Genomic DNA, 24,207 nt, shown 5'->3' on the forward strand with positions numbered 1-24,207 from the left:
TGTTTATAACTGTGGAGAATTGCGCAATCACCGATCTTTGTTATTGTTCTGTCTGGCAGGGAACCAGTACTTGTGACGATATAGAATTATGTAACGGTAGAATAAAAAAGATCTGACAACATTGGCATTTATACCTGGTGTAATTACAGCGCATTATAGAACTGTTGGAACTTTACCGGGTGTAATTATAACATGTTATAGGTGTGAAGATGAGCCTTGCCAGTATTTTTATCGCAGGTACAAAATGCATGGTGGGGCACCCTCTAACTGAAATGTACCTAATCTCATGAGACCTCTGTGGAAAAAAATTAACCAGTTTGTTTAGAATTGACACTAATTTTCTATTATCCAAGTGCATTACTAGAAATAGTACTTGTAAAAAAATGTAATATATAATTAGATGCACTTGTTCATCTATCTTTGTTTTTGAAGTTTGATGGGATAGTTTTTTCAGTACTGAGTAAACTTAGGAAAAGTGTGCATTGGCCTGTAAATGTCTTTGGGTTCTTGCTTTACCTTGACAAAGTTCTTCTCATTCTTTTTAGGCATGAACTATTTGCCACTTGTCATTTAAAGCAAGAAACAATTAATCAATCTTTCAATACTGGGATGAAGGAAACCATGTCATCATAATGTGTTCATGTTTCTTACTTTTTATATATAATAAGTTTTCATCAAGCACCTTGATTTCTATTAATAATTTTATGAATTAGCTTCAGAATACTGTAGATTATTTTTATGTATATAGATTCTGGTTTCATTTAAAGTTTACCTGACCTGATACTAACTTTCCATGTTGTAAAGTTTAATGATGTAAAATAATACAGGCATGGGGGAATTGATTTTATATCAGATGTAAAACATATTAAAACATCATTGGAAATAAATCAGGATGAAATATATATATAAATAGACTATAAAACACATCTCTTTTTCCTGAAACAGGTGGTAGCAGAAAACATATATTTCTTATATTAGTTTTCTTTTATTTTTTTACAATTGAAGCAAAAATAAAAATAAGGAATTGTTAAGTATAATTGCCAATGAGACAACTCTCCAAATATATTATACATTAATATAGCACTTACAACAGACCAATATCTTCAAGTCCTCTTTAAAGAATACTTCCTCTCAGGCCTGGTTTATCCTGATGAATTATAACATGTCCTTGTCCCTGCTTCTACATGCAACCTGTAACAACTCATGCTGTTTAGTTGCTGACCATTCAGTTTGTTATTTATGTCATTGAATATATATACTAAATGACATAATTAGTACTAAAGCTAATTGGGTGTTTAACACCAATAACTGATGGGTTCCTGTTATTGATGATATCTTGGGTGATTATAGGCTCCAGTATAAAAATAAGATGATGTGGTATGATTGCCAAGGAGACAACTATCCACCAAATTTAAAATGAAGTGGATGTAAGCAATTATAGGCATCCAGGTTCCTAAAAAAAAATCAGTAAAACCTTAAGTTAATGGTGAGTGTTCCAGAATTTTTAAAATTGATCTTAATGCGTGGTGATCCATTTTTTAAGAATTCCTGTGGCTGTGGTGCCTTTAATGAATAGTGATTCATTTTGTTAGGATTCAGGTGGTGCTTGTAATAAATATAGATTCATTTTGCATGAATACAGGTGCTGCTCCTAATCCTGAACTCATGAGGATTCAGGTGGTGCCAAATGAATAGTGATCCATTTTATAAGGATTCAGGTTGTGCTCCTAATGAATAGTGATCCATTTTATAAGGATTTAGGTGGTGCCAAATGAATAGTGATCCATTTTGTAAGGATTCAGGTGGTGCTCCTAATGAATAGTGATCCATTTTTAGAAGGATTCAGGTGGTGCTTCTAATGAATAGTGATTCATTTTATAAGGATTCAGGTGGTACTCCTAATGAATAGTGATCCATTTTGAAAGGATTCAGATGATGCTCCTAATGAATAGTGATCCATTTTGTTAGGATTCAGGTGGTGCTCCAAATAAAAAGTGATACATTTTGTATGGATTCAGGTGGTGCTCCTTATAAATAATTGATCTCTTAAGGATCAGGTAGTGGTCCTGATAAAAAGTGATCCATTTTGTATGGATTCAGGTGGTGCTCCTTTAAATAGTGAGCATTATAAGGATGGGGTAGTGGTCCTGATAAATGGTGATACATTTTGCATTGATTCAGGTGGTGCTCCTTTAAATAGTGATTAATTTTATAAGGATTCAGGTGGTGCTCCTTTAAATAGTGATTCATTTTATAAGGATTCAAGTGGTGCTTCTATTGAATAGTGATCCATTTTGTAAGGATTCAGTTGGTGCTCCTAATGAATAGTGGTCCATTTTGCATGGATTCAGGTGGTGATCCTAATAAATAGGGATCCATTATGTATGGATTCAGGTGGTGCTAATTTTAAATAATGATCCTTGTAAGGATCAGGTAGTAGTCCTAATAAATAGTGATCAGTTTTGTATGGATTCAGGTGGTGCTGCTACTTTTAAATGGTGATTCATTTTGTAAGGACTGGTGGTGGTCCTGATAAATGTTGATCCATTTGGCATGGCTTCAGGCTACTTTTGTAAGGATTCAGTTGGGGTTTCTAATGAATGGTGTTCCATTTTGTAAGGATTCAGTTGGGGACTTTTTAATAATGGTGATCCATTTTGCATGGATTCAGGTTGTGCTACTTTTAAATGATGAACTATTTTGTAGGGATTCAGGTCGTGCTTTACATGAACAGTGATCCATTTTATAAGGATTTAAACACAGAATAATGGACTGTTATATCACTGATTAACTTATTAACATTATTAGGACTTAAAGATCAAGTACAGAAAATTAAAATTATTACCGCTAGATGTGAATTTCAGCCAGTGAGTTGAAAATGACCCTAGATCTGATTAAATGTATTTTAGGTACCATTCTGTAACAATCTCTGTTATATCCAAGTTGTTCTATAGAATTGTTTCTGTTCAGGTGAAGACAGAAGCTTGAGATACAGGTAATGGTTATAATGACATATATATTATAGCAGTAAACAGTGTATTGTTCTAATTTCTTTGTACTATAATTAGGTTATATTGTTTTTCCAAGTGGAAAATCCAGGAATATGGATTGATATGTCAACAGTTAATGTCAGATGCTGATTGTAAAATATTTCTATAAGTTTGTCCATTGTTTTGTGGTCTTGTACCAATTCTAACTGATTAAGAAGTAACCTGGAAAACTGATAAGAATTTTTTAGAGTTACTTGACAATAATCTTTGTAGTCATGTTTGAGTTGTTGCTAGGAAGGAACTGAAACTAATGAGAGTTTTGTAGGGTTTGTTGACAGTGGCTCTGTGTCATCAGGTATGAGTTCTGTCTCAAATCTGTCACTGATAAGGTTTTTGTAGGCAGCAAACTTTGTGTCAGCAGGTATAAATTCTGGCTGAGATTGACAATAGGCTTTGTGTCATCAGGTATGAGTTATCTCTGAGACAAAAGAACTTAACTGATAAGGTTCTTGACAGTCCATTGCTTAGTGGTATGAGTGCTTGCTGATTCAGAATGGACTGGGATAAGGTAAAAGTAGTACAATTTCTTGAGATATTCTGATTAAAAACTCATTGTATTTCTTTTTTCTTTTTTACTTTTACTTAGCTCAATGTTAACTTTATAGAGAAAAAAATCGCAGTTACAGTGAACAGTTTTGAAAATTGTTCTTTTGTTCTGTTAGCTGGATCATGATGGTTTTGTCTTTGTAAGAACACATTTTGATATTTTTTAACAGTATCTGCATGCATCTTCAAATATTTTGAGTGTTTTTCTCTCTTTTCAAGATTTACTGTGGTACATGTATATACATTGCCTGTGACAATCATTTTTTCAATCACTTCAAAATTGACTGATTTTTTATTTGATTTCTTTTTTTACAATAATTTATTTTGGTCAGTACTGAGATATAAAGAAAAAAGATAAATTTTCATATTTTTTAAAAATTAGCTCTTATCAAATAATATAGGGTTATTGCATGAATATTGGGGAATATTGTCCCCAGTAGAATTTTATATTGCACGAGCTTGCGAGTGCAATATATGTTCTACGAGGAACAATATTCCCCAATATTCATGCAATAACCCTTTTATTGTATAGCAATATAATATTTGAAAGTAAAAATTTGTTTAAACTAAGATTTTGTCGTTCATGACATCATGAATTTTGATGATTTATTGCACTAGTGCAATATTATAATTTATTGCACGCTTATAAACTTTGGGTTACTTTCTGTTGGAAATATTGCTATGCAATAATAATTATTACTGGTAAACCGTAATAAAGAATAATTGCAGTTTTTATAAACAAACAGATAGTCCACCCTTTGGGAAAGTGTTATGAGTTATCATCTATTGTTTATTAGACGGGGAAGAAATGTTGCTAATCATTAAAATTAGTAATAATAATGTTTCTCAGTTGATCTACCATTGCTATATGCAAATAAAACTGCTGATTTTAGATGATAATAAGTTTTGAAATTACAATTTAAGTAGTGTTATACATCTTTAATGAGAAATTTAATAGGGTATCTTAGCTTTTGAAGTACATTTTCTTCAAGAACTAACTGCATGTCAAAATAAAAACTACAGAACATGTCAATATTTATAGCTATAATTAGCACTTCAATCTCTGTAGAAATAGATAAGATAAATCTCCTGGTGTCAAGGACATATGCTTTTGTTAATGTTGGTAGTTTTTATGCCCCACCTACGATAGTAGAGGGGCATTATGTTTTCTGGTCTGTGCGTCCGTTCGTCCGTCAGTCTGTCTGTCTGTTCGTCCGTCTGTCCCGCTTCAGGTTAAAGTTTTTGGTCAAGGTAGTTTTTGATGAAGTTGAAGTCCAATCAACTTGAAACTTAGTACACATGTTCCTTATGATATGATCTTTCTAATTTTAAAGCCAAATTAAACTTTTGACCCCAATTTCACGGTCCACTGAACATAGAAAATGAAAGTGCATGTTTCAGGTTAAAGTTTTTGGTCAAGGTAGTTTTTGATGAAGTTGAAGTCCAATCAACTTGAAACTTAGTACACATGTTCCCTATGTTATTATCTTTCTAATTTTAATGTCTTATTATATTTTTTATCCAATTTCACGCTCCATTGAACATGGAAAATGATAGTGCGAGTGGGGCATCCGTGTACTTTGGACACATTCTTGTTTATATTCTAATTGTTGGCTGTATTTATTACGTACTTTGGAGTTTTTGTTTTATCTCAGGATACTCCCATTCTATAGATCTGGATAGATTTATCAAGCAACATTCATATAAATTGAGACACATATTACAGCTGAAAAATTTCTAGTCTCCAGGAGATGCTACATTAGACATCTCTGTTACATGTATGCAATTTATAAGCATAAAATGTGTAAAGCAGCAAAATTCAGTGTAAACTTGGTTCAAGTGATCTACAACTTTTTTGAGCTGTGTAATATCTGTACATAAAATGTGTTTCCAGGAGAGTTTTTAAAAGTTATAATCCCTCTAGTTTAACTTGATCCCTTTACATGTTTGTCCAAGGATCTTTGTAAAGACTTTGAATGAAAAAAATCTAAGAGAAATTTCAATATTTCCTTGAAGTGCTTCATTTTTTATTCTCTGTGTTGGGTAGCTGAGTTAATGACATAGACTCTCACATCTTGTCTCTTTTGCACTATCACCTCCGTTCCATCTTGTTGGGTAGCTGTGTTATTGACATAGACTCTCACATCTTTTTTTCTTTGCACCCTCAGCTCCGTTCCATCAAGGCCTGCATGATCACACAATGTTTACATAATGTATTAAGATGATGTTGGCAGTGTTCCATAGTTTTGTACTTATGTTAGACGTGATATAGTATTGTAGTAAAATAGTAAAAATACAACATGTTGTGATAAGAATCCTGGATCAGAGTCAAAATAATGACAAAAATAATCCAACTTATTGAAAAATAAATTCATGTTATTCCACCATTATGTTTTTACTATATATTTTATCTTGTGCTATAAATATTCAGATTAAGATCTCAGAATTGCTCTTAACATCAATTGTTCTGTTGGAATTGATACAAATCCAAGAAAAAAAGCTTACGCTGGTATTTGAATATATCATTTACAGATTTGTCTGTGTTTTTTCTTATTTTTGTACTTCTTTTTCTTTTTTTTTTTTATCTTTCAACGCTATATTCTAAATAAAAAAGAAAGAGTTACCAACCTTTTGTTTATCTGTCTGTCTTGTTATATCAGATTAGTTTTAAGACATATATATAACAAGCTGGTTGAAAGACAAGATGTTAACTTGTGGTCTAAATCTTGTTTTTTATAAGTTTATCACACAAACTTTCACTGATGAAAAACTGTATGAACAGGTATTACTGATAGTAATCTAACAGACTATTTATTTTGATCTGTTTATTAGTTGTTTTAAGGATGAATGATGACAGAGAGTCTTAAGTCAATTTAAATCACACTTGTTACATCAACAAACAATATGTAAGTAGGGTGCATTTTTATTTACCTGGTTTTCAAAGGAAAAATCAGTTATTAAAATGTAGAGCCTGAAATTTCTTGTTTTTCAAATAGATTGGATGGTTTCCATTTGAGTGGTTTTACAATAGTCATTTTTGGGGCCCTTCATTGCTTGCTGTTCAGTGTGAGCGAAGGATCCGTGTTGAAGACCGTACATTGACCTATAATGGTTTACTTTTTATAATTAATGACTTGGATGGAGAGTGTCTCTCTCATTGACACTCATAACATATCTTATATCTATAGGGTATTTTTTTATTCATTTTATTTTTATGTCAACTTCATAATAAAAGGGGAGATAATTCAGATAAATTGTCACTTTTATAAAGGATTTTTATAATGAACTACCTATTTTGTCATGTGGCAAGAAACCCTGAGTCAAGGGACCTCAAATTTTAGTTATCGTTTTGGAAAGAAAGTATCCACATGCATTTTTGTCCATCTGATTTCAGTTAAGCCTTTTTCACCTGATTTTTATAGTTCGTTCATATGTTGTATTGTTATACCACTGTCCCAGGTTAGGGGAGAGTTGTGATCCCGCTAACATGTTTAATCCTGCCACATAATGTATGTATGTGTCTGTCCCAAGTCAGAAGCCTGTAATTCAGTGGTTGTCGTTTATTAATGAGTTACATATTTGTTTTTCGTTCATTTTTTGTACATAAATAAGGCTGTTAGTTTTCTCGTTTGAATTTTTTACATTGTCATTTCAGGGCCCTTAGTATAGCTGACTATGCGGTATGGGCTTTGCTTATTATTGAAGGCTGTACGGTGACATATAGTTGTTAGTTTCTGTGCCATTTTGGACTCTAGTGGAGAGTTGTCTCATTGGCAATCATACCACATCTTCTTTTTTATATATAATACAAGAGCTGTAACTCTTCTCATATTTTATCTTCAAATTCTATTGTATGGTTTCTTTTTCTATCATACAAAATTTCGTTTTCTATGTATAATGTATGCATAACCTGTAGCTATGAATTTATTAGATTAGAGGTATGCATGCAACCATGAGACAGCATCCCAAAAACACACATTACCGAGAAAAAAAGCATATTTTAACAGTAATAATAGGATTTTGTCTATACAGCATCTGGAGTCTAAGTAAACATATATTTAAATAAGTTTAAGATACTTTAATTTTGCCATCAATACTGAATTCCCCTAAAAGAAAATAAAGTACAAAAAACAAAAACAAAAAAACATTAAGAAAGTCTGAAGTTAATTTCAGAGAATATTAGCCATTATTTGCTACCTGAAACATCTAACAGAATCAATGCCTACTTATGTTATAGTATATAAATCACATGTATACTAGAACATTACCTTTTCCTCAATCTGGTATTTATCAATACACAATAATTCAATTGGTTTTAATTAACAGCATCAAAACTAACTATCTATTATACTGATGTTACAGTCAAACTCTGCTTTCAATTATAAAGGGGTGCCAAGTGATTTAAAAAAAACCAGGAAAGTACTCTGTACATTAAATTTTGCAGATTTTCAGCCTTACATATATATGTCTTAAATACTGTAGAGTCATTGGTAATGTTAATGAAGGTTTTGTGTTGGGTCCAAGTTTTTTATTAACGGAGCATACATTAAAGAAATAGAAATTGTAATTTGAATTGTTGAGATATGCAGTCACAGGTTCCTCTTTAAATCATTATACTTTGCCAAATAAGATTGCTAACATTACTACATAGAAAAGATGTTTGGAAAAGTGCATTTTCTTTTATGCTGATTTTACATTTGTGAGAATTTAAAAATTTTGACTAGTTTTTGCAGAAAATTAAGTTTTGTTAAATATCCATGAAACTTCAATTTTCCTTCCATCCAGGAAATTCGTTTAATTTTTTTTTTAACTAATCCAAAGTATGCTCAAATCTCATTTTACATAGAAATGATATCTAAGCAAAGAAAATTAAAGAAAATTGCCCAAAAAAGAAAAAGCTAGCTAGATTCAGATGTTAAAAATGGGGGAATTTTTAATGAGACACAAATCGTTTTTTTTTTTTTTTTTTTTTATATATTTGAGAAATCTTTCTCATATTTATTTCTGAAACTGAAATTATAAGCATGGTACACATCTCTGTCATTTTCTGGTTCAGTCACAGTAAATCCACCATCTTGTCCATGATTCCTCCTAAAAGGGAAATTAAATGGTTAGTTCATATCATAGATTATCTTGTAAAAAGGTTAATTAATTTTAAGTGTTAAAAAACTTTCGCACAAGACCTCTCTGACTGGTCAGGTCTCAGTTAAAAATTTTGAAGTTTTAAAGTTTTCAGCTATATTGTGTCCAAAAACTTTTACAAAAATTAATTCTAAATAGAAAGCATAAAATTATATTTGCTAATTAAGGGGAGATAAATCAAAATGAATTTATGATTCTACTACTGTTGTATCCTACTTTAACTTTTGTCAAATGAAAGCTGATATATTATTGCCTGAGAAGCTATTTTAATATTTTTTCCATTAAAGTTATTTTATAATAATTTTAAGTGTTATTAGAAGTACTATTATTCATATTTACCTATGTACAAGTATTCCTATGGCTACAAAAACAATGATGATTATTGTGAAGGCAATAACTGCTACGATGATAACTCTAAAGTCTACAATAGATAGAAGCAGCAGATTAGTTGTAATCACTTGCCATTAATGTTTTTAAAATGTATACAGTCCATCATAAAATGTAAGAAGGATATTCAAAATTAAATTTTGACCGTAACAGAACATGTGAAGGTCTGACTCCTACTTATAAAAGCTGGAATTTATTGCTCTATTGATTGGTGTTTAATGACACTTTTCAACGTTTTTCTGAATGGTAAGTTTTTTTGGTGTGAGATGGAGGAAATAACTTCAGACCATTGACAGGAAAACTGACAATCCTTTTCAATTAAAATTGAAGTCAAGTGCAGTTTTAAACTTGCAACCTCAGTGGTATCATGCGAGTTATACAGTAGTTCGACTAATTATACCACTTAGTCACTGTCAGACCCCTTTAGAGCTTGAAATTAGCTGTTTGGAAAAGGTTGAGTTTGAAGAAAACATATAAATTTATTATTGAAAAAAAGGTATAAAAAAAGTTTGAACATGAAGACACATGTATATTTTACCTGTATCTACATCTACTTGATGGCCATTCCCACCAACATCTATAATGATGGAAGGGTGAAAAAGTGAATATGATGAACTTGGTGTAATGCTGCCAAGTATTGTAGAGTCTGTTTGATTGGATAAAAACATTGAAGTTAGGTGTGTTTGATTGTCAAAGACTGATGAATTTGTCACTAATAATTGTAGTGACTCTGTTGTAAGGTGCAAGGATGATTCAGTAGATAACAGCACTGTTTGATTGGATAAAAACATGGAAGTTAGGTGTGTTTGATTGGTAAACACTGATGAACTTGTCACTAATAATTGTAGTGTCTCTTCTGTATGGTGCCATGATGAATCGGTAGATAAAAACACTGAATTATCAGTAGATAAAAACATTGAATTGTCAGTAAGAGTTTGAAAACTGAAATACTCTGATTGGTGAAAACTTGTGGAGATGAATTGCATGTGTGATGTTTTGATTGGCTCAGTAAATGTCTGTATAGACGGTACTTGGTCAGATATAAAACTGGTATACAGGATTGTGTTATAACTCTGAGGTGTTGATGGTATCACAATTGGATAGCTCATACACTGGATATTCATGCCTGAAGTATAAAAAATGTATTTTATTCCTAAAGATTTGTAAAATTCTATGAAGAGTGTAAAGAGCAGGAAAGGCTAGCCCTGACATGATTTTTTGTTGGTATGGTATTTGAATTGTCATGGTTTGGTCTTTTATTTTTGTTTGAATAATGGTTTTAAATCATGCCTCTATTACCTTATTCTTTTGTTGTCTTTCAGATTATTTTTATATTTTTCTCAATATATATTGTCTATTCTTTGAAGAAAGTCTCTTCCAAAAGAGAAAATAGATTTAATAAATGGCTAACAATAAACAAGCCAACAAAATTTAAATTAGAATTACGCCAAACATAATTACTGCGTCCTGTGATTTCCATCCATAGTTTGAACACTTCCTGTTTATCCTGATTATCTAGTAACAGTTCTACATAGTCCATACCACTAAAGATTATCTCACTTCTAATGTTCACATCATTGACATGAATCGTAGCTTTATTAGTCACAAACATAAACACAACTGGACTGTCATGTGATTTCTGATGATCGTAGATCTCAGCTGTAATATTCTGACCTGTTATATTACAGTGACAATTGGCGGGATCAAGTTTGTCTCCAGGATAGTCAGGAGATTTTAAGTAAAGTTTTTGTTTATTTTGAGCAGTGTATGGTTTGCAGACGTCAATCATTTGGTGCTCTGAAAATGAAAAAAATGTAGTTAAAGGGAGGTAATTCTATTTTTTGGGGTGTTAAATTTTACTTTATTTGATTATCAGAAATTGGATTATGACAGAGAAATTATTGGAAATGTAATAGAAAAATTCAAAAAATCATTCATAATAAAATATATTGCTTAGATAATATAATCATTTGTTACATTATATATTGTACCTTCATTCCTGAAATGAATTGCATTATAGACAGTACTTAGTCTAATTTCCGTGTTTTCAATGCTCAAACAAGTTTTTTTCATGACCAATAAATTGTACAATGTTATAAAATAGAAAATTAATCTTAGATAAACATCTTTGATATTTCTGATTCTTTTTAAAGAATGATAAAATGGAGCTCTCATAAGTCAGGCTAAAATACTTACTTGAAAAACAGTCATAGAACACTGTGAAAGAAGAAGCATTCTGACTACCACAGACTTGTAGGATAAATCCTGAGGATATCGGAAAGGAACAATGACTGTATCCATTACATTTCTGTGCACTGACTGGATTGATGATCTCTGCCTGACTACAATGACCAGGATCATAGTGACACTTGTCTGTAGGGCTGTAGGAATACTGTTCGTACAGGATGTGCAGAATATACTGGTCATTCCCACAGGAGAGAGAAAATATATTTCCGACACACACAGTAGCTTTCATTGATGATTCAACTTGGAATAAAAAAAAAAGGAATTAAATTTGTAGAAGTTATCTTTATGTTCTACATTTCAAGTAATTTAGTTTACTTATTTTTATGGATTGGAAGAAATCATACAATGTAAATATGAAAGATAGCGGCAAAGGTTTAAACAACTCTACTGCTAAAAAATAACAAAAGAGTTTTACAATGTGCCTAATTCAGTAAGATCTTAATGCTGTTTCTGCACCTATATTTCATAAACAATTCTTTCATACATGCCAAAAACAAGATTTAGATTTTTTCAAAGTTTTATCTGCAAACAGTATGTCAGTCCTTTTATTTTTTGCTGTATTTCTCAAAGACGCCTGATCAAGCTCTCAAAGAGTTTCAGTGAACTAAATATGATAAATGATTATATTCTGTAACACTCACCCTTTCTAGACAACTCTATCATAACTAAAAGGATGAACCATGCTGTCCACTCCATTGTTTGTTATGTCATCTTTGTGTGAAGTAATATCATCCTATGGAAATATACAAGTATTTGTAAGATAAAATACTACATACTTTCAATCTGTTTGAGAGGTGAATCAGGATGCCCAGGAAAAATGGTTGGGCCAATTTCCCCTCTTTTTGTTTCGGGCTCAAAATATAAACTTTGCCATAACCTAAGCTTGCATTTAAAAATGAAAGAGTATACAATATATACTTGAAACTTTCTTTTTTTTCTTTTTTGTCCGTTGATCTTTACTGTTTTTATGTACCAAGAACTTGAAGTTTAAGTTTTGTGTTTTTGCCCATACAAGTGAATAATATTTAGTATTTACCTATTTAGAATAAATCTAATGATATCCATATTTACATCTGACATTGACTCAATGAAGGGATGTTATGATGTAATTTGTATTGTTAAATTGGTAATCAATGTCTTTTCTGTCACAGATGTTTTGTCTGGTCATGTGACCTAAAATGTCTCAAAAATAAATTGAAATATTGTCTGGGAAATTAAACCAGTATGAACTGTCTTATTGATGCTGAGGATGTCTCTATGACACTTGAATCAATTATCTGATGAAGTTTTATAAAAGAAAACAATAATTTCTTATGGCCATTGTATTCTGCTCAGACACTAAATTTAAGGGATAAAAATCAGTAAAGAAAATCCTTTATTGAGATATTGAGAGACGTAGAAATTATAACAAGGCAATCATTATGTTTTCATTCATATCAGACTGAAGGAATATTTAAACAGCAACCAAACAACACAGTATTTAAAAAAAAACACACAAAAAACTTTTAGAAATAAGAATTGGAAATAGTTCTTATATTGGGAGTATAAAGCCTTTTTGTATTGACAGACTAAGAGTTTATATTTACATACCTTTCATCTGTACAAGTGATTTTGTTGTCTCAATACTTATTAGGGCCCTGCCTTTAGGCGGGTCGCCCTATAGTGATCAGTCTGTCCGTCCGTCCGTCCGTAACACTTTAACTTTGTGTCCGCTCCATATCTAGAGAACCATTATGATTTCATACTTTATACTTTACATGTTTATTAACCACCACCAGAGGGTGTGTCATGATGTATGTACAACTTCCTAGGTCAAAGGTCAAGGAAAAAAACTTTGGTTTCAGTTGACAACACTGTGTCCTGTGGTGAAGATCGTGTCCGCTCTATAACTTGAGAACCGTTATGATTTCAAAGTTTATACTTGACATGTATATGAACCAACACCAGAGAGTGTGTCATAATTTATGAACGACTGCCTAGGGCAAAGTTCAAGGTCAAAAACTTTGGTTTCAGTTGACAACCCCATGTCCTATGGTAAAGATCGTGTCCGCTCTATATCTTGAGAACCGTTATCATTTCAAAGTTTATACTTGACATGTATATAAACCAACACCAAAGGGTGTGTCATAATTTATGTGCAACTTCCTAGGTCAAAGGTCAAGGTCAAAAACTTTGGTTTCAGTTGACAACCCTATGTCCTATGGTAAAGATCGTGTCTGCTCTATATCTTGGGAACCGTTATCATTTCAAAGTTTATACTTGACATGTTTATAAACCAACACCAAAGGGTGTGTCATAATTTATTTACAACTTCCTAGGTCAAAGGTCAAGGTCAAAAACTTTGATTTCAGTTGACAAACTCATGTCCTATGGTAAAGATACAATTTTTTAATGCACATTATTCACAGCGGGGCCCACAGAGATGGCTCCCATCTCAATGATATCTAGTTTTATACAGTTAAGTGCCTTTCTGAACTGATTTTTGTCTGGTCTTGACAGAGTCAAAAAGCAAAACATTGGAATGCTGTTTATGGTGGCGCTATGGTGGTGACAGCAACAATGTATATTTTGTGATTAGGTCAGTTTATGGGGAACCACTAGTAGATGGTCAATAATATTTTGTATGCAGTTGTATAAGCATGGGCACATGTCATTGCCATAGAGATCATTTGGCCCTGCCCATCAATCATGGTCTATTGACTTTGAAACTTTTGCATAGTTTACAAGTTCATGTTTGTGATTAGGTTTGTTCAAAGGGAACTACTTATAAGTCAATGGTATTTGGTATGCAGTTGTATTAACATTGGCACATCTCATTTCCAAGGAGATTGTTGAGCCATGTACCTTCAAGTCGAGGTTCATCCTGGTACCTTTGATAACTGTTTTTCATTGACTTTGAATATTTCCTAATTTCCTGTATTGCTATTTCATTTCAACATTTGCATAATCAAAATAACAAAAAGGAGAGACATATCTCTGTGATAACAGTTTATTATTGTTAATTTATTTAACATCATTGAACTGATCAAAACGAAAACATTAATATTAAATGTTAGTATTAAAGTACTTAAAAAAGTAGAATATACCTGCCGACTATTGAAGTGCTTTTCCCAAGTAAACCTTGGTGGTTTTACTGGTAATTGTCAAAAGATGGTGAACAATTTATAGCTAATGACATGGGATACAGAACCATACAAGTCTAATTGACCACCTCTATAAGTCTTTAATTCATTTCATGTTTGCAAATTAGAAATAAAGTCTAATTACCTTTTTACATCTTCAGTATTAAAATATCCAAAAAAATGAAACCTCTTAGTCTCAGAAATTCATGTTTCACATTCAACAGTAATGAACAGTGGGTTATGAGGTTTTGTACTTTAATACATTTAAATGGAATATCAGTATAAATGTTGATATAATGATCAGAGTGACAACAAATTAGGTATCTATGGTGAGAACTATGTGGTTATTACATTCAAAATACTATCATTTATAAATAACACCATTCATAAAAAAAGAATTGTTGTAAACTTAAAATTGAAGTTGTTTAAAATGGTCATAGAAGCCTAAAACATGAATAAAAAACGTGTCCATCATACAAAATGTTTTATATACCAGGAGTAATGATGGTATTAGATGAACTGTATCTGAACTGTTACATTGTGTATTGAAAGTCCACTTTTTTTATTGTTAGAGGAAGAGATGTTTTTGGGTAAACTGATTTTTTAAATGTTAGTTCATATACCTTTTGTAAGTTTATTGATCAAGATTAAAAAGACAGAGGATTTGGATCTCACAAGACTAATTTAACCCTGCCAGGTCTTTGTGCTTGTCCCAGTCAACATTACATTTTTCCACAGACAGACAGACATAATTCTGGGGAAATCTTAACACATCCTTTTGTAGGGACACCTCCCTATGTTTATTTGAGAACTGTTGGTTTATCTTCAAAACTTAAAGCTTTGAAGTAAAATTATGTTTATTTGATAGATTTTGAACCAACACACAATATATGATATGATCTGATATGTAAAAATAAACATGAGTAATTAATTATTGTTTCTTTATTTTCAGTTATTACAACTTAGATGATACAGATCATGACAGTATTAACAAGTTTTTGTCCAAGTTGGTGGAGCGAGCTCTGTATGAGCTGGAGTGCTCCTATTGTATTGCAGTGGGAGAGGTATGTACAAGTTCTTATCCAAGTTGGTGGAGCGAGCTCTGTATGAGCTGGAGTGCTCCTATTGTATTGCAGTGGGAGAGGTATGTACAAGTTCTTGTCCCAGTTGGTGGAGTGAGCTCTGTATGAGCTGGAGTGCTCCTATTGTATTACAGTTGGAGAGGTTTGTACAAGTTCTTGTCCAATTAATGGTTTCACAAGCTCTGTATGAGCTGGAGTACTCCTATTGTATTGCAGTGGGAGAGGTATGTACAAGTTCTTGTCCAAGTTGGTGGAGCGAGCTCTGTATGAGCTGGAGTGATCCTATTGTATTGCAGTGGGAGAGGTATGTACAAGTTCTTGTCCAAGTTGGTGGAGCGAGCTCTGTATGAGCTGGTGCTCCTATTGTATTGCAGTGGGAGAGGTATGTACAAGTTCTTGTCCAAGTTGGTGGAGCAAGCTCTGTATGAGCTGGAGTGCTCCTATTGTATTGCAGTGGGAGAGGTATGTACAAGTTCTTGTCCAAGTTGGTGGAGCAAGCTCTGTATGAGCTGGAGTGCTCCTATTGTATTGCAGTTGGAGAGGTTTGTACAAGTTCTTGTCCAATTAATGGGTTCACAAGCTTTGTATTCATGAGCTATCGAGTTCTTTTTGTTTTGTATTTTGAGAGATATGTTGATACCCCGAGTTATTAAGGACATTTTCTATCATCTGGTTAATAGTCATTTGTATGAGCCTCAGCACTCTTCATGTATTGGGGGTAGACGATACATACTATAAAACTTGTCCTTAGTTGGTAAAACGACCTCTGTATTATATTCAGTGTTCTTATATTGTATGGCTGATACTTAATCTGCTCTGGAAATGATTAGTTGTTACAAAATATTAGAAGTCTTTATACAGATAGGATAAATACTTGATCAGTGTTATAACAAATAAGAATGGATTGCAATAAATACAAATCAGACATAAGATTTTCTGCATGCATGTGAAAGATTTAACTGCTACCTCATTACTTTTAATATTAATATGTTCTTGTTTCAGGACAACAGAACCATAGACCCACAAACACTAGGTAGAATATCATCATATTATTATCTCAACCACAACACAGTACGCATGTTTAGAGATGAACTCAAACCAGAAAGTTCTATAGCAGAACTGTTGGATGTTTTATCTGTAAGTACATAACTTAGGGTGAATGGAAAAATCCTGATTTTTTGGTTGTGTGGTTTAACTTTATTTTGACTCAATCAAATGTTATGAAACATATACACAATGCTTATTTATACCAACATGACCAAAAAATCAAATCAAGCTCGAATTTTTATAGCATCACTTTTACTGTTCTTGAGTTATGGCCCTTTATCTGTAAATACTGTTGAATTTTTCATTTATTTATTTTGCCTCAATCAAATGTTAAAAAACTTATACACAATGCTACACCATAAAACACAGATTTCAAGCAGTCACTCTTGAATTAAGTATGAACTTTTAAGTGATTGCAATAGACAGTTACAAGGAAAAGAATTTGAATTACAAAGAAAAGAGTTCTTTGATAACTGTTCATGTCTTGTTTTCAGTGAGGGCCTTCCGGTATTCTGAAAGATGCATAGAATTAACTTTGTATTAATTTGATTATATTTATTTCAGAACGCTAATGAGTATGATGAGTTACCTGTCAGACATAATGAAGATCAGCTTAACAGGTAAATGCATCCAAATCTATTTTAATATGTTATTGTAAATAGTGTAAGCATGTCACTGATTCAGTTTGCTTCGTTCTTTTACGCCAATTTAATAGTGCGTTTATTAATTAGAATATTTGCCTTTACCTAGAGTGCTTCGATCCAAAACCATTACCATATTTGTCCTATCGCTTGTGGTGAAATATTTAGGCTAAAAGTCTATTCTGTGGTAAAATTAGTATTAATTCAAGCCCCCATTAATTATTTCTTAAATTAATGAGATAACTTTTAGTCTAGCAGTATGTGTTTCTACACACATTTCTCTTATACAGAATGATCAGTCAATTGTTTTTAAATAATAGGTTAAAAATCTTACAAAGAAAAGTAATTGACAGGATTTTGTCAGCAGCTCAACAATGATGAGTTTTATTCATGTGTGCTTTCAAAGTCTGTCAGATGTGTACTTTCTGTTTTCCAATACTTTGAATGACAATTTGGGTATGCTAAACAGCCCATCTCATGGCATTTTATTTCAACTGAATTTTATTGTTGTTTATATTTTATTTATTTAGTGAGCTTGCCAAGAAGTTACCTGTGGAAGTTAATCAGTACACATATGACTCGGCCCATACAAAAGCCAATCTGTTGTTACAGGCTCATTTTGGACATGGTCAGGTTGGACTACCATCTACAGATTACAACACTGACACCAAGTCTGTTTTAGATCAGGCTATTAGAATATTACAGGTAAGGAAAGGCCCATGGTCATGGTCTCCATTAATAATTACAACACTAGCTTAGTTTTTGACGCATTTTTTAATTTTTCTCAGGAAGTACATTTTTAATGGAAAAATAAAAGTGTAATGGTTCTGGTAATTGATGCTTCATAGAAACATAGAAATAAAACAAACACTTCATGATAATTTTATTTCTAGGCAATGTTAGATGTATCAGCTGATGAAGGCTGGTTAGTAACATCGTTAAGGATTATGCAGATGGTTCAAATGGTTATTCAAGGTCTCTGGTGTCATGACAACAATCTTTTGACCTTGCCACACATGATGCCTTACCACCTTGCTTGTTTTAGGTAGGTAGCCATAGCAACTATCTTTCTGCCATTGTCTCCAAAAGCTCATTTTCACACTTGAAGCACATTGTTCTTTTACCATACAATAAGTTCTGTCACAACACAAGTTGCACAATCTCAAATATAAAAATAAGTTGCACAATCTTAAATATAAAAAATAATTGCACAAGCTCAAACATGAACACAAGTTGCTTTCATATTTAAAAACAAGTTGCACAATCTTAAATATAAAAACAAGTTGCACAGTCTCAAATATAAAAACAAGTTGCTTAAACTCAAATATAAAACACATTCAATAAACCCTAAACCAGAAATGTTTGAGTGAATGTTTCTAACTATAATTCCAGGCCATGGAAAGGACATGGAGCTAAGAAGAAAGGATATCCTGACATAAAGAGCCCTATAGAAACTCTGCCTCAATTAATGGCTGTTTGTGATGGAAGGTTTGAGGCACTTAATGCTATGTTAGGGGAAGAAATGGACAGAGCACATCTGGAACAAGTGAGATTTAATAAGACTACCATTTTTTTAATCTTTCAAATTGGAACGTTTTGTAATAAATAACCAGAAACAATATCAGATTATATAAAAATGCTTGTCTAATCATTGAACAAATGCTAAAATATCATTAGCAGCCATATTGTACCATATCTTAGGGATCACCAAAATCTAAAATCTAAACTTTAATTTGGTTGTCTTTGACATGTTGCATTTTCTCTAATTGCATTCTTGTTTTTATACGACCGCAAAAATTTAAATTTTTTGGTCGTATATTGCTATCACTTTGGCGTTGTCGTCGTCGTCCGAATACTTTTAGTTTTCGCACTCTAACTTTAGTAAAAATGAATAGAATTCAATGAAATTTTAACACAAGGTTTATGACGACAAAAGGAAGGTTGGGATTGATTTTGGGAGTTTTGGTCCCAACATTTTAGGAATTAGGGGCCAAAAAGGGCCCAAATAAGCATTTTCTTGGTTTTCGCACTATAACTATAGTTTAAGTGAATAGAAATCTATGAAATTTTGACATAAGGTTTATGACCACAAAAGGACGGTTGGGATTGATTTTGGGAGTTTTGGTCCCAACAGTTTAGGAATTTTAAAAGGGCCAAAAAAGGGCCCAAATAAGCATTATTCTTGGTTTTCGCACAATAACTTTAGTATAAGTAAATAGAAATCAATGAAATTCAAACACAAGGTTTATGACCACAAAAGGACGGTTGGGATTGATTTTTGGAGTTGAGGTCACAACAGTTTATGAATTAGGGGCCAAAAATAGGCCCAAATAAGCATTATTTTTGGTTTTTGCACCATGACTTTAGTATAAGTAAATAGAAATCTATGAAATTTAAACACAAGGTTTATGACCATAAAAGGAAGGTTGGGTTTGCTTTTGGGAGTTTTGGTCCCAACAGTTTAGGAATAAGGGGCCCAAAGGGTCCAAAATTGAACTTTGTGTGATTTCATCAAAAATTGAATAATTGGGGTTCTTTGATATGCCGAATCTAACTATGTATGTAGATTCTTAATTTTTGGTCCCGTTTTCAAATTGGTCTACATTAAGGTCCAAAGGGTCCAAAATTAAACTTAGTTTGATTTTAACAAAAATTGAATCCTTGGGGTTCTTTGATATGCTGAATTTAAAAATGTACTTAGATTTTTAATTATTGGCCTAGTTTTCAAGTTGGTCCAAATGGGGGTCCAAAATTAAACTTTGTTTGATTTCATCAAAAATTGAATAAATGGGTTCTTTGATATGCCAAATCTAACTGTGTATGTAGATTCTTAATTTTTGGTCCAGTTTTCAAATTGGTCTACATTAAGGTCCAAAGGGTCCAAAATTAAACTAAGTTTGATTTTAACAAAAATTAAATTCTTGGGCTTATTTGATATGCTTTATCTAAAAATGTACTTTGATTTTTGATTATGGGCCCAGTTTTCAAGTTGGTCCAAATCAGGATTCCATATCAAGTATTGTGCAATAGCAAGAAATTTTCAATTGCACAGTATTGCACAATAGCAAGAAATATCTAATTGCACAATATTGTGCAATAGCAATTAATTTTCAATTGGAGTTATCTTTCTTTGAATAGAATAGTAGTTGATAATATATGTTGGAAATTTGCCAGACATGACTATGATGTCATTTTCTATTTTTATTTGCCAATAACTTTATGTAAATAACTTCATTGGAAATTTGCCAATATAAAATGTTGCTGATGAAGCTTTTTTTCCTTATCTTATCTAAAATGTTTTTAGATAATGTATGGTGGACATTTGCCAGACATGACTATGATGTCATTTTCTATTTTTATTTGCCAATAACTTTATGTAAATAACTTCATTGGAAATTTGCCAATATAAAATGTTGCTGATGAAGTTTTTTTTTATTGTTTTATACAATAAACAATGTATATTCACTTTTACTACCAACCAATCTTTACCATTCAGTGATAACAAGCACTTTATTTTACATTTTAATATTTTATGATGTATTTAAAAGAGTAGTTATTGTTGCAAACTCCATTAGAAATTTGAATTGATATCAGTTTTGGAAAAAGGGAAACGGGGATGTGAAAAAAAAGGGGGGGGGGGTTAAATTTTTCTCATTTCAGATTTCTTTAATTGATTTGTAAAATCTTGACATTTGTTTTGTGTAAAAAAAACCATGTAATGTCAAAATTTGATCACAATCCAAATTCAGAGCTGTATCACGCTTGAATGTTTTGTCCATACTTGCCCCAACTGTTCAGGGTTCGATCTCTGCGGTTGTATAAAGCTGCGCCCTGCGGAGCACCTGGTTATAGATTAAAATGTTGGTTTTCCTGTTTGAGTTGTTTTACACTAGTCATTTTAGGGCCTTTTATATTTTCCAGCACTGTGTTAAAGGCGGTACTTTTACCTTAATGGTTTACTTTTTACACATTGTGACTTGGATGAAGAGTTGTCTCATTGGCACTCAGCCCACATCTTCTTATATCTTTTTGTTTGGATCTTGAATTTTAGTTTTTATTAGGAATACTAGAATTGCCAGTGAAATCAAGGTACAATTGGACAAGTGTTGAAACAATAAGTAAGAGGCAGTACTTCGAATATGTTTTTGCGAAAAACGAAAAGGAATAAGTCACGGATTGAAAACTGTCTCCAAATTTGGATCTTTTCTCAAAACTTGGTGTTTCCTGTGGATAAAAGATTGTTTCAAAGACAAATTAAGGAAGTACTAAACACTACATTTATAATGTCATATCACAAATATTTCCAACTTTGTATATTTTAAGAGGAATTTCAGCTCAAAGAAATCCGTCTTTTCCTTTAGTAATATAGATATAGACTTGTGGGATAGATTATGCCAAGAAATGTTCATTATTATATCCTTTGTTTCACAGATATACCAGACCATTAGTAAACTTCCCCAGATTTCTGTAAAATTATCTCTAGAAGGTTGGTGGGAGGGAGGAACAGGAGAACAGGAAAAACGGCCTATACATTCACCTTTACCAGGTAAGTTAATAATCTATAGAAGGTTGGTGGGAGGAAGGAACAGGAGAAACGACCTATACCTTCACCTTTACCAGGTAAGTTAATTATCTATAGAAGGTTGGTGGGAGGGAGGAACAGGAGAAACGACCTATACATTCACCTTTACCAGGTAAGTTAATTATCTATAGAAGGTTGGTGGGAGGAAGGAATAGGAGAACAGGAGAAACGACCTATACATTCACCTTTACCAGGTAAGTTAATTATCTAAAGAAGGTTGGTAGGAGGGAGGAACAGGAGAAACGACCTATACCTTCACCTTTACCAGGTAAGTTAATTATCTCTTAGAAGGTTGGTGGGAGGGAGGAACAGGAGAACAGGAGAAACGGCCTATACATTCACCTTTACCAGGTAAGTTAATTATCTATAAAAGGTTGGTAGGAGGGAGGAACAGGAGAAACGACCTATACCTTCACCTTTACCAGGTAAGTTAATTATCTCTTAGAAGGTTGGTGGGAGGGAGGAACAGGAGAACAGGAGAAGCGACCTATACATTCACCTTTACCAGGTAAGTTAATTATCTATAGAAGGTTAGTGGGAGGGAGGAACAGGAGAACAGGAGAAACGACCTATACATTCACCTTTACCAGGTAAGTTAATTATCTATAGAAGGTTGGTGGGAGGGAGGAACAGGAGAAACGACCTATACATTCACCTTTACCAGGTAAGTTAATTATCTAAAGAAGGTTGGTAGGAGGGAGGAACAGGAGAAACGACCTATACCTTCACCTTTACCAGGTAAGTTAATTATCTCTTAGAAGGTTGGTGGGAGGGAGGAACAGGAGAACAGGAGAAGCGACCTATACATTCACCTTTACCAGGTAAGTTAATTATCTATAGAAGGTTAGTGGGAGGGAGGAACAGGAGAACAGGAGAAACGACCTATACATTCACCTTTACTAGGTAAGTTAATTATCTAAAGAAGGTTGGTAGGAGGGAGGAACAGGAGAAACGACCTATACCTTCACCTTTACCAGGTAAGTTAATTATCTCTTAGAAGGTTGGTGGGAGGGAGGAACAGGAGAACAGGAGAAACGGCCTATACATTCACCTTTACCAGGTAAGTTAATTATCTATAGAAGGTTGGTGGGAGGGAGGAACAGGAGAACAGGAGAAACGGCCTATACATTCACCTTTACCAGGTAAGTTAATTATCTATAGAAGGTTGGTGGGAGGGAGGAACAGGAGAACAGGAGAAACGACTTATACATTCACCTTTACCAGGTAAGTTAATTATCTATAGAAGGTTGGTGGGAGGGAGGAACAGGAGAACAGGAGAAACGGCCTATACATTCACCTTTACCAGGTAAGTTAATTATCTATAGAAGGTTGGTGGGAGGGAGGAACAGGAGAACAGGAGAAACGACTTATACATTCACCTTTACCAGGTAAGTTAATTATCTATAGAAGGTTGGTGGGAGGGAGGAACAGGAGAACAGGAGAAGCGACCTATACATTCACCTTTACCAGGTAAGTTAATTATCTATAGAAGGTTGGTGGGAGGAAGGAATAGGAGAACAGGAGAAACGACCTATACATTCACCTTTACCAGGTAAGTTAATTATCTATAGAAGGTTGGTGGGAGGGAGGAACAGGAGAACAGGAGAAGCGACCTATACATTCACCTTTACCAGGTAAGTTAATTATCTATAGAAGGTTGGAAGGAGGAAGGAATAGGAGAACAGGAGAAACGACCTATACATTCACCTTTACCAGGTAAGTTAATTATCTATAGAAGGTTGGTGGGAGGGAGGAACAGGAGAACAGGAGAAACGGCCTATACATTCACCTTTACCAGGTAAGTTAATTATCTATAGAAGGTTGGTGGGAGGGAGGAACAGGAGAACAGGAGAAACGGCCTATACATTCACCTTTACCAGGTAAGTTAATTATCTATAGAAGGTTGGTGGGAGGGAGGAACAGGAGAACAGGAGAAACGACCTATACATTCACCTTTACCAGGTAAGTTAATTATCTATAGAAGGTTGGTGGGAGGGAGGAACAGGAGAACAGGAGAAACGGCCTATACATTCACCTTTACCAGGTAAGTTAATTATCTATAGAAGGTTGGTGGGAGGGAGGAACAGGAGAACAGGAGAAACGGCCTATACATTCACCTTTACCAGGTAAGTTAATTATCTATAGAAGGTTGGTGGGAGGGAGGAACAGGAGAAACGGCCTATACATTCACCTTTACCAGGTAAGTTAATTATCTATAGAAGGTTGGTGGGAGGGAGGAACAGGAGAACAGGAGAAGCGACCTATACATTCACCTTTACCAGGTAAGTTAATTATCTATAGAAGGTTAGTGGGAGGGAGGAACAGGAGAACAGGAAAAGCGACCTATACATTCACCTTTAC

General features: G+C 33.3%; 2 protein-coding genes across 3 annotated transcripts in view; one reads left to right on the forward strand and one right to left on the reverse strand.

The window, feature by feature from the left end:
• LOC139493119 (activating signal cointegrator 1 complex subunit 3-like) overlaps positions 1-24,207 on the forward strand; it is a 221,832-nt gene that overhangs the window by 188,142 nt on the left and 9,483 nt on the right. Inside the window, exons 36-42 of the mRNA XM_071281281.1 lie at positions 15,447-15,558; positions 16,579-16,713; positions 17,188-17,243; positions 17,795-17,969; positions 18,158-18,309; positions 18,657-18,810; positions 21,696-21,810. Of these exons, the coding sequence (XP_071137382.1) occupies positions 15,447-15,558; positions 16,579-16,713; positions 17,188-17,243; positions 17,795-17,969; positions 18,158-18,309; positions 18,657-18,810; positions 21,696-21,810 (899 nt within the window). The remainder of the gene's footprint in view (positions 1-15,446; positions 15,559-16,578; positions 16,714-17,187; positions 17,244-17,794; positions 17,970-18,157; positions 18,310-18,656; positions 18,811-21,695; positions 21,811-24,207) is intronic.
• LOC139493122 (uncharacterized) lies at positions 7,416-12,486 on the reverse strand. Of its 2 annotated transcripts, none has more exons than XM_071281285.1 (7): positions 12,409-12,486; positions 12,014-12,105; positions 11,322-11,612; positions 10,587-10,922; positions 9,664-10,251; positions 9,078-9,159; positions 7,416-8,687 (listed from the first exon to the last, which is right to left on the reverse strand). In XM_071281285.1, the coding sequence occupies exons 2-7, from the start codon at positions 12,066-12,068 to the stop codon at positions 8,567-8,569; spliced, it is 1,473 nt and encodes a 490-aa protein (XP_071137386.1). In that variant the 5' UTR covers positions 12,069-12,105; positions 12,409-12,486; the 3' UTR covers positions 7,416-8,566. The 2 variants fall into 2 exon arrangements, with proteins under 2 accessions (XP_071137386.1, XP_071137387.1); XM_071281286.1 differs by having other exon boundaries at positions 8,539-8,687; positions 9,078-9,099; positions 12,409-12,479.

Source organism: Mytilus edulis, chromosome 10 (genome assembly GCF_963676685.1).
Source record: "Mytilus edulis chromosome 10, xbMytEdul2.2, whole genome shotgun sequence".
Classification (NCBI taxonomy): Eukaryota; Metazoa; Mollusca; class Bivalvia; order Mytilida; family Mytilidae; genus Mytilus; species Mytilus edulis.

What these genes read in the sequence shown, in the direction of transcription:
- LOC139493122 (XM_071281285.1), bottom strand. Translation starts at nt 12,068, where the DNA reads ATGGAGTGGACAGCATGGTTCATCCTTTTAGTTATGATAGAGTTGTCT. An exon ending in GATAGAGTTGTCTAGAAAGG is followed by an intron (nt 11,613 to 12,013) that starts GTGAGTGTTACA and finishes TTTTATTCCAAG; the next exon opens with TTGAATCATCAATGAAAGCT. An exon ending in GTTCTATGACTGTTTTTCAA is followed by an intron (nt 10,923 to 11,321) that starts GTAAGTATTTTA and finishes TTTCATTTTCAG; the next exon opens with AGCACCAAATGATTGACGTC.